The sequence below is a fragment of the Trachurus japonicus genome, chromosome 6 (assembly GCF_045865225.1).
Source record: "Trachurus japonicus isolate A0001 chromosome 6, Traja_1.0".
Lineage (NCBI taxonomy): Eukaryota > Metazoa > Chordata > Actinopteri > Carangiformes > Carangidae > Trachurus > Trachurus japonicus.
In genome coordinates, this window is record NC_140912.1 from 15,933,634 (window position 1) to 15,944,968 (window position 11,335).

An 11,335-nucleotide genomic window follows, 5' to 3' on the forward strand; every position below is an offset into this window, starting at 1 on the left:
ATCTATTCTAGAGGTTCCTCAATGTGACAGACATGATCACAACACCACCTGCTGCTACATCACGACTGGCATGTTTACACTTACAATTTGTGAGTGACAATCGTTTGTCCACCAGTTTGATATGTTAAGTAAAGTGCGACCCTGAAGGCACCATATTTACAATGGGGCTAACTGGAGTGGTCAGGTTTTGGGTAAACTTTGTTAAATCCTCTTGTGAGCTAAGATCTTGCAGAGGGGGCCGTGTCATTTTGATATTTTAGTTTAGTTTACAGACACACAATCTTTACACAGTGATATACAAACCTGCGTGTATCACTGCTATTTTGTATAATATTTGGTTTCTGGTGTTGGCCAGTAGGCAGTACCCTCAGAAATGTTGAAAACTTTGAAACATTACAGGCTCCAGCAAGTGAGGACAGAGGTATTTCACACTGTTACACCCTGGCCTCTGTAGCAAGTTATTGTTGAGGTAAAATAAAACATCCATGAACGCGTGATCTATGATAAGTTTCTTCCAAGGCCATTCGGTCTTGACTGAACGACCTTGTGTTTGAGAGAGAACATGATTACATTGTTTGCAATGAATGTGAGAGTTTCTTGCTAAAAGAAAAGAATGTGGGGACTTGTCACTTGATAGTATCTCAAATGAGCTTGTTGAAAACTTATTTTGTCAGACAGAAAATATTCAATAACAATTCAGTTTGGACTGGATTGTATATTATATAGAGATTTTATAGATACCAAGTTAAGGAGGGACGAAACAAACATATTGCATGCCTTGATTTAATAAAGATGATTAAAGTAAGTGAAAGTAAAATCACATTGTTGTCTACTTCAGGGAAGTAAAATCAGCCCTGACATGATCTTAAATTTAGGACTTTTACAGTTGCAAAGACATAGTTTAAGGTATAGTAGTTCATTACTGGTTTTAATTTAATGGCAAATTTAACAATACATGGGAATGTGCTGTTCAAATCACAAACTATTTATAAAGTTTCTGTGGTGTGTTGTGGAGAATAATAAATAAATAAAAACACAGCTTATTTTTATGTTGTTGTTTTTTTTAGTATTTCTATCTCTAGTTCTTCTGCATTACAGTGAATAGGACCACAGTCAAACCTCCCATACCATGTAATGTAAATTGTGCTCTGGAAATGTAACATAGGTTACACTCATCGTCACAGGACCACAATAAAACGTGACATGGAGCTTTGTTGGAGGGGACTGCCAGCACTGCCTTTATTGTTCATTCATCCCATAGCAGCCTACATGTGCAGCAGAGACAGCGCAGTGTGCGAGGGGCGTCGCCATTCATCCTGAAGCCCGTTTGATCCTGGATGCAGGTTCATAATGCCACAGTCAAAAATCACATCTAATGGGACAAACTGCTGGGACGTAATGCTAACTAAATTCTTCATTTTTTTCAACACAAGATTATCCGCCTGATTTTTTCCCCCCGAAATACTCACCACTGATATTTATTGTTAAGTTTTCCCCACTGTTTTAGCCTACTGTAAAATAAAATAAAAAGACGTCAATATGATCTTCGGGAAATTATAGCGGTTTTAGTTTTCTGAAGTGACCAAAGCACTCCGCCATATCTAAATTCCCCATATGATTTAGTTCTCCCAACAACGACCTCCACTAAAATTAAGTTAATTTGTTCGTTCTTATTATCCTACTTTTATTTTAAAATTTGACCACCAAATAGGCCTACGTGATGAAAATGTTAAATTGGGGTCTTTCAAACAAGGTTTTGAAGCTGACTAAATACAAGCACGTAGCAACCGCTGTGTTTGAGACTTAATTTGTGTGTTATAATTAAGGGTAACTTTCGTTTGAGTTTGTTAAGTTAGTACTCACCTTTGCGTTATGAAGTCATCAGTGCAATGTGAACAGATAGGAAGTCTCAGTGTGTTGCTGTTCTAACAAGTCCAAAATATAAAACAGCAGCACGTGCTAAACGTCGACGTCAACTCCGTGGCACCATCTTTCTTTCACCATCTTTTCTTTTCTTTTTGATATACTTTTTTCCCTCTCTTTTTGGGCAGATTTTCATACAGCAGTTTTGTCATTTTGGTTTTCTTTTTTGTTACATCTCCTTCTCTTCTTTCCTTTCCTTTTTTAAGGGGAAACATCCTCTTGTGAGATGCCCTCTGTGGCAAGACTGTTTGATGCTTTCGGTGTGTGGGTGTCACCCTCTGCTGGTGAAAACGGTGCACTGCAAATATTATAGTTAATCTAGTTTATTCTGTAGGCTATGTTAAAAAATATTGGACCATAACTTGTACTTGTAAAGCAACAAAAGCTATACCACCATGTGCATTCATCTTATATTCATCACTATGTATTCAGTGTTCAGGTACCATCTTTTGTCTCTTTTCTCTCTTTCCATCACAAACAGAAAGACACAGATTCTATCAGATGCAAAGATTAGACATTTTTTTTAATGAACACTTGCAATCACAAAACATCTAAAAATAATAATTCTATATCTAATTCTATATCTTAATGGTCCGTCAACAATGATCCCTTTAAAACATAAAACAACCGAAAGCACTTGCACCTGCAGGCACCTTGTGCTAGATTATTTGGAACACTTAACCTCAAGTATTGCACCTCCAATAGCATTTGAGAGTTGTGCCCTCAATGCTTTGTAAATACAAAAAGGAAAAAAAAAAGAAGCTTCATAAACATCTGACCATGGTTAATGGTCACACTGATTAAAAAATACAACATTGGTATAGTTTAACTGATTGAAAAGGTTTTGAGTGGAGAACCTACGAAAATGTTTGTTACGTATAATGAAGGACTAAGGAAAGCGGTTCATTTTAGGAGGATTACGACCATGGGGAAATAAAATTCAATCCTGACATTAAGATCAGGATTTCAAGTTCTTCATACTGTTTGTGGCCTTTATCTTTTCCATCAAATGGAGACAACATTCTTCAACTGCCTCCCTAAATCACTCTCAACACACTGCTGGTCAAAGTTTGGTGCACGTAAAGCATATATAAATCAGTATTAAACACGTGTCATATACAGTACGTGTAAAATTGTGCATAAAGAGTCTGTGCAGAGAAGAGAGTTGGTAGGAATTTGCATAAAAAAGGGGTTTGGGTATATTTTAGCTGAGGCTGTATTGAACTAAAGCTTAGAACTTTGTATTCAGGATACTGTTCTTTTTCTCTTGAGGAATAGGCTCTTCATCCTCCTCCTCCTCTGCTTCCGTTTTGTCTTCAAAAACCCCCATTAAATCCCAGGACTCAGGGATGAACTGGTGACAGAAAGCGAGATCCACCAGCCAAGACACTGTAATAATACATATCACAGAGGAGACCATGGACAGAGTCCTGTAGGGAAAGTACTGTGTGATGACTCCTTTCTCGTCCTCCCTCCAGCCAGGATACAGCAGAACAGGAGGGATCCCGAGCAGCGGCTCTCCACTCAGCCCGCGCAGCAGCAGCCCGCCTATGTATCCACTGATGGCGCCATAGGTATTTGCGTAGGGGAAGTGGAGCACGCAGATGAGCTGTGGGAAGACCACGCAGTAGAGGAGGTCCCCGCTCACCAGCCAGAAAGCGAACACGCTGCTGTCACCGAAGGCCAGGCCCGTTCCCGCGAGGCCCACCAGCAGCACGCTAAGACGGATCACACACTGCAGCTCCCGCTCTGAGGCCTGCAGGAAGAGGGAGGAAAATAGGGACAATAAAAAAATTGAGTCACGTTGCTTCGTACTGGACCAAACACACATGCACGCGCGCTCGCTTGCTCATCCATGCACACACACCTGCTTTCTCAAAGTTGTCTTGTAAATGTTTTGTGTAAACATGGATGCTGAGGACAGCAGCACAGAGTCCATGGAGGACATAACTGCTGCCGCCACAGAACCAATGCCTAACACTGAGACCCAGGTGGGTGTGAGGTAGCGCAGGGCCAGTGGCAGGATCTTCCCTGCCTCTCCTCGTTCATAAGGAGGAGGTAGACCGTACGCTGTCAGGTTCCAGTCTTTGAGAAAAGGAGAGGAAGAGAGGAAAGGAGGTATAGAGGCAGATATAGAGACAGACAGGTGTCAGAAGAAAAGAAATAATGGGAGGGGGAGAAGTGTTTTCAGATTACGCTGATGGTGTCAAAATAATTAAAATAAAAACTCAAGCACTGGGGAGAGGGAAGCAAAATGTGTGAAAATAGACTCTATGTCCCACCATAAGTATGATAATGCTAACCAGCCGGGCAAATGCTTTGGGGGAACATTTCACACAAACAAGTTTATATCAACCCATGCACTTTAGCGTGATGGTGGGTCGTAACATGCCTAACTGGACATAAGGATGCACTGTGTGTGAACCGTGTGTTTTTATTCATTTGTACCTGCAGAGGAGGCCACAGCTCCGACAACCACAGAGGGGATTCCCATAATAAATACTGTCCCAGCAGCAGCGAAACAGGTGACCTGAGCCTGGGCCGAGGAGGATGCAGAGAGGATCCTTTGGTATAGAGCCTGATAGGCCAGACCCCCTAAAGCCTACAATGTACACACATACATGCACAAAAAAACAAAAAAAACATTTGAGAATTCATGCAGTCCACAGCAGACAGTCAGCTAATCTGGTCAAACACAGATATATCTAATCACTTGAATAACAATGGATGTATTATAATTATCATTATAATGGCTGAGTTCCTTTTAGCTGTTTCAGATTCAGTAGTCCTGGTGCTGTTCATGCTGGCTCATTGTCACACCGTCGTGGCTTACTGGGGCTCTTGACAAGAACAGAGCCATCATTGTTATGCGTAACCTCTTAACAGAAGCGTTAGTGTTATTCTTAACACTGACACTACTGTGACAAGTCAAAATGCCTGTTGTGAAAAAGGTCTGTTAACTGGGGGCACCAGATTTTCCATTTGAGAATAGTTGGTTTTCACTTGTAGTATTATTCCATTCATTTTCAGCATCACCTTGAACCTTACAGATACAAAAAAACTGTATGGGTTATATAAAGGTCACGAATACTGACAATGTTGTTGCACATAAATGATGCACTTTTTTTCTGGAAAGCTTACACCAAATACTTTATACTATGTGGTTGCAATGATACATCTAAAGACGTGGTGCTTCAGTCACTTAACTCCAGCACACACAGTTATACAAAATAAATTGTAAAAATCTAACCAATAACAGCATCTCATCCGTCCATTTTCCTGCATCTGCCAGCTGCAGCTCTCCCATCCATGAGTTGCCCTGTGTTTGGTTGACGTGGGTTATCTGTGAGTTCTCAGTGACTGCAGGACTGAGTATCAAAAAAGGAATGCAGAGCCACTGAAACAGAGGAGGAAAAAAAACAGCAATTATAGCACAACCAAGGACAAGTCATCTATTGAATTACTCAAATTTCTCAATGAATGTATTTATTTATCTAATTTCGATCCAATTATTTCTGCTGCCTTCCCTCCACCCTCCTCCCTTCCTCCACTTCACCACACTCCTCTCCCTCTAAATGTCTCGTTTCTCACCATGCTGAAAAAGATGAAGGAAAGCTGGATGATATCAGTGTATGCCACTGAGTAGAGACCCCCTAGAAACGTGTAGACAATGGAGACGGCCGCCGAGATAATGATGGAAAGGGCAGATGACAATCCAAGAATGATGCTCATCGTCCCTCCTGTGTGTCACAGAAAATTCAGACACGGTAATCAGAACTGTAATGTGATGATTTTAGTGTTTACAGTTTTCACAAAAAGGCACTTGACTTGTGTGTGAAGTGTCAGTTACCTAGGGCAGCGAGGATGCAGGCAACCCACAAAATATCACTGACCAACGCAGGAAGCAGTAGTGTTGCAGTGAACATGTTGCCATAGCGATACTGAAATGGGTCCAACATGGTCACGTAGCGCTTCGACCTCATTGGTTTTGCAAAAAACAAACCCCCTTAAGATAAAGAACATACAAAGCAATAAGACTATTGTTCTATCATAAAAAACAATCTTAAATATAACTTGAGTTAATTAGTTAACTTTATTAGTCCACAACAGAAAAACAATCTGCATCAATTTTCATCGGAAATTTTTTCGTGATACAAAACTGAATCTCTCTGAAACTGCACATACAGTAAAATTATGTTGTGTTTAGGAGATATGCTTGTTTTTGTGCCAGATAATATCTAAATGTAGCGTGTATGACCCTCTAGAAGAAATCTCAGCTGTGGTCAAATTATCTGCTGCTCACTTGAATGAGCACAATGCGTGTGCAGCAACTTGCTTGCATCCCAGCTTTTCTCCCTTTTGCGCTTCAAACATGTGAAATATAACTTAAACTAACGAACAAAAACACTTTAACATACATCTGTGGGTTACACGTAAGTGTTGTGAGTTAACCTGGTGTACAGTTATATAAATATCTATTTTTCTTTTATAAAGAAGCATTTTATGGAACTAATTTATTCCTTCATTCTGGGAAAGATGTACTGGTGTGGGCGGAGCTGTGTTTTATTTACCTGGCCAGAGTGTGATAAATGTGTTGTAATCTGTGTATTTATGTGCTTGCTCTGTCTGGTGAAATGTAATGGCTATGTGGAAAAGAATTTCCCTAAAGGGACAATAAAAGTCTATCCAGTTCTCATGCTGCAGTGGGGTGCAACAACAGGAAACAAAACTGTGGTTTCTTTCTTCAGCAATGAAAGGATTTTAATGTGCTATATTTGGCAAATTATTTGTGTGAGTTTGTTTATTCCAATATGCGAGGAATCTAAATTAGCTCTCTTTCTTGGCACACATCCATTTTAACTGGTCTCTGATTCTCTGTCAATCATCTTTGGATGTCCCCTGTGTCTTTGTCCCAGAGCATGCTGGGATAGGCGACAGCCTGCAACCACCATCAAAGAAAAGTCCTGCAGGTAACTGGCACGAAAGGATGAAATCCTGTACTTTGCTTTCGGTGCAATTCTAAATGATTGTGAAGTAGCAATATCTGTAAAACAGTCATCCCAACACAATCTGACATCTGCCGCATCAGATCTTTTTAGTGATGTATCTTGAGATTAGTTGGACGTCTGAGCAGCCTTGTGTGCAGTTGTGGTATCAGCCTGCACACATATTCAAAACTAAACATAGCTCTCGGTTCTAATCTGAGTACAGTCTTTGGTTCTCTGCACATGCTTTCTGTCTGCCACTAATCATTATTTTCAGGTATCATTCAAGGTTGCCTACAAGACATTTTAGTTCAGATTATGTGCATGTGTGAAACACTGCACTCAGTGTTGAGACCATATCAGTTATGTGCAAGTTTATTTTGAGGAATGTATGCCCTGTAAATTGTTTCTGCATGACCTGACATGACTGTTGTTGTTGTTTTTTGACTCATCTATTGTTGAGGAGTAACAGCAAAAACTATGGCACACCCACAAAGACACACAAACATCTGTGAATGTGTCACATCCTGTGACACACAAGAATGCGAGGCTGAAAATACACAACCCCAGCGTGCTACTACTTACCCAAAAGAAGAAGCTCATATGTCAGATACATCTCAGAGCAGTGTATTAATAATGTTTATGTACTAAAGATGATCTCTTCCTCTGTTTTAAGACATTACAAAGAGGCTTTTGTGTGATTCATCTACTTACCCAGAAGAAAATTGATAAGATATGCTGGAGGTCCCATAGCCCAAATAAGACCTTGAGTAGGAGAATAAACAGCCTCAGCAGTTCCCATAATATAACCTCCACCGACCCATGTTGCTGAGAGAGAAGGAAAGAAAACAAGTGACAACAGAAATAACACCAGAGGCAAAAATGGGCGTAGGAAACACACATTAAGGAATGCCAAACACTAATAAATGATGGAAATGGAAAGAACCTTTTTTTACCTGTCATGGTGAAAACTCCAACTAACACACTGATGTTGCGGCCACCAACAATGGCAACTTCGCTCTTGCTTCCGACACATGTCTTCTCTACTTTCTTGGATTTTCGAGATGCCCAGATTCCAATGACCAGGATGACGAGATAAAAAACCACAACGCCCACCAGTCCAGGGACATCCACTGCCATGATTGTCTGGTTACAGAATGCACAGCGCATCAGTATGTCATATAAAACACAAGCACACAATATGAAACAAAAAAGCAGATGTTGCCAGATGAGTCAGAAGTTTAACACTGTGCTGTGCTACAACCCCCAAGAGTTAGTGCCATTGTTTTTTGCCAGTGCCTTTGTCACTGAGAGCCAACTGTGTCCTGATTTGACCTCCATAGGCTGTGAACAGGCAACATCAAGGCCACTCTCACCCATCCGCCATACAGTATACTATTGTAGTACAATTGCCTGAATGGCTTACTCTGAATGCAAAACCTCTTGTTAAAGAGTAATCCAAAGTGATCTAAGGAAGTAACTTTACATCCAGTACTTTTCCACCTGAATCTTTTTTTTTTCTCCACCACAGTAGTTTTCCAAGCAGTGACAGGGCTTTCAAGTAGCATAAACCCCCCTGTTGGGAAATACACTTATTTTAAATTGTTTATTTTAAATTATGGGTCTTCAATTTCTTCTTAAGTTCATTGGCAGTTTCCTGGAAAGAGCGATGTAATCTAGCACTAATTGTAGGGAATAAAGCTCTGAGACATTTGAGTTCACCAGTTGTTTATTTCCAGAAGATTTTCCTTGAAAGAACTACTTGTTCTTGTAGACGTGTATAAAACATTGCCGTGCAGTTAACTGTGAAAAATCTCAATAGTTAAAATGTTATCAGAAGCCTAATTCCTTCACTGACACTGGATCCTCTTAAACAGGATACCCAAGTGGTATAGTTAAACTGTAATGCATTAGGTCTCAGGTTTATTAGGGAGTACAAACACAGTTTGTCATTGATAATTAGGACAAATGAAGAGCTTAAACAACAGCTTAATGAATACCAGTCTGAGCAGTCTTTCATCTGACTTATTTTGGTATACATTAACCACCAAATACGTGCATTTTGATGCAGTGGACAAAAATAAGCTATTGAGATGCTTTACTTACATAGAATAGCAATACCACAATGTAATCCATTAGAAGTAAAAGTATTCTATCATAAAATCTACAGGAAGTAGCCACTATACCAAAAAGATGTCGTAAAAACATAGTAAATAGGTACACATAAAAGATATACTACCTTAAGTATCAGGGGCAGGCCTATAAACTCATCATTGCTATCATTATGCAGACAGAAAGACCAATGTTCACTTCTTCAAAATGCTGGCTGGTGTATTCTTGAGTAACACCATTAAATTGCTGAGGCGTTTGGAGGGAGAGCTGCTGTAGGTTACTCATCATACTGCGTACCGAGTACAAATCGTAATAAATTACATGTTATAAGCAAACAGTAGCCTACGTATTTTGTATGCAACGTTAGTGATACAAATATAGATGATAGATAGCAGGGCGGGATTTGGTGGAGTACTTCCTCTAACTAGCATCCGTATAAACGTAAATACTCCAGTACAGTACAGTACAGACAGCGGTCCTCCACCTATAACTACTGTTGGTAGCCTGCATTCCTCCACTGGTTAAAAAACACCTTGAATGTATCACCTGAGGTAGAGGCTATTCTCCCTCAGTGAATATGGGGCAGCGCAGAGTACAAGTCTATCAGTATTTCCTTATTTAGGAAAACTGAGTCAATTCCTCTATTCACAACAAATTAACGCGCAACCTTCAAAATGAATATACTCCAATTAAAAAAAAAAAATCCCTGAAGCAGGTCTTTGCTGGATAATTTCTCCATTATGTGCCCATGAGGACTGTCATACATAGGTCATTTATTGAGCATATAACGTGTGTACCAGGTTTCATGACGTTTCTCTCATTAATAACGCAAGGCTTGGGCTACATTAACGATAAGAGGACAAAGCTATAGATAGCGGAGATCCATCAGAGCAGGAAACCATCATTAGCTACTAAATACAATTGATGAAAATATAAATTATGTTCGATATTGGTTTTATCCGGTGTAGACAGGTTCAGATGCCTGCGCCTGTTTCTCACAGTGAGGCTGAAATTAGCAGGCAGCTGCGTGCTAGACCCCGGTAGTAGCCCACATTAAGCTAACGGTATTGTTTTAACCCGTTAAAAAAAAAAAAAAAAACACCCAAATATTAACACGACTTAATATTAAGTCGGGAAAAAATCATTTGAATTAAAATTATTTGAAATGATACAGTCACCATGTAGTGGGTTTTTCCATCCTGCCGACATGGACCGAGATTAAAGATGAGATTAAAATTGTATATTCCAGTGTAGCCGCTAGCGTGTTTAGTCCTACCTTTGATGAGAGCCGACGTCCTTTCTTCCATACATCTGCCGCCTCCGGTGAGCTACTGCCTCGCTGGTCACTTCTTCCCTATTGTTGTCTCCCCTTTGAAACGTGACTCCCCGAGTCGCGTTCAGCGCTGTCAAAACGTACAGAAACGTTGCCACACAGCGGCCACCGTGTATCAGACGCGCTGTGGCCAACAGCTGGCTGCCGCTGCCTCAGACAACAATTAGATGACACCCACACCGGAAAGGTAAATGCAAGTGCGACATCTTCTTTAATTTCTGTTGTGAAACGTTGCAAACCGGTGTAAATGAAATGTTTTTTCACTTGAATGCTCCCTGAACAGGAGGCTGTAATAAAAGAAAAAGGTCCTCACTGCACTGAGCGTTATCTATGACGGAGGATACACGTGTGTGCACATTGTACATACATCATGATCAGGCTACACACACACACACACGCTGGTGCGCACCCACGTCACCTCTCCACCATAGAGCAAAAATAAATTAATGTCCATGCTTAGATATTTTTCACTGTGTTTACTATGCAGACACATGATGCCCGAAAGGTAACACCACCTGCTTGTCATGTTGTGCACCCATGAGGGAGGGTTGAAAGGGGTAGTCTACTCATTTCATTTAGTTAATGCACAAGTGATGGACATAATAGACTAGAACTATATAGTAGTACAAGTAGATTCAAATTAGACAAGTAGTACTATTCAACAGTGAAGTGAAGCAGTAATGTCCCAGCTACATTAACACCTATCTAAAGTTTGTAACATTAGTGAACATTTACACATGAATGGTTGATTACAGACGGCCTTACACGTGCATTGTCACAAATGGTTGAAATAATCTACATGTGAAAATAAATTTCCTATAAAGAAGCAAGAATTAAAACCAATACCACCTTTTTAGACTAACCTTTTAGACACTAATAAAAATCATCCCATCCATATCTCATGAATATCCCCTAAAAAAAAAAAAAAGATAACAAGGGAATTTCAAAATGTTTGGAAGACTGGCCAAGTCACACTAGTGTC

General features: G+C 40.1%; 1 protein-coding gene across 1 annotated transcript; it reads right to left on the minus strand.

Moving 5' to 3' along the window:
• Positions 1–2,433: 2,433 nt before the first annotated feature.
• Positions 2,434–10,718, minus strand: LOC146985887 (high affinity choline transporter 1-like). The gene is made up of 9 exons (XM_085779249.1): positions 10,297–10,718; positions 7,865–8,054; positions 7,623–7,736; positions 5,774–5,929; positions 5,515–5,663; positions 5,174–5,320; positions 4,372–4,525; positions 3,791–4,008; positions 2,434–3,679 (listed from the first exon to the last, which is right to left on the minus strand). Exons 2-9 carry the CDS (start codon positions 8,046–8,048, stop codon positions 3,155–3,157), a joined length of 1,647 nt encoding a protein of 548 aa, XP_085635375.1. The 5' UTR covers positions 8,049–8,054; positions 10,297–10,718; the 3' UTR covers positions 2,434–3,154.
• Between the last annotated feature and the right edge of the window lie 617 nt (positions 10,719–11,335).

Excerpts from the sequence above, each read along its gene's own strand:
- LOC146985887 (XM_085779249.1), bottom strand. The coding sequence starts at position 8,048 with ATGGCAGTGGATGTCCCTGGACTGGTGGGCGTTGTGGTTTTTTATCTC. Across the intron at positions 5,930-7,622 it reads TCTTATCAATTTTCTTCTGG|GGGGTTTGTTTTTTGCAAAA; the intron begins GTAAGTAGATGA and ends CTTTATCTTAAG. Across the intron at positions 5,321-5,514 it reads CCTTCATCTTTTTCAGCATG|TGGCTCTGCATTCCTTTTTT; the intron begins GTGAGAAACGAG and ends CCTCTGTTTCAG.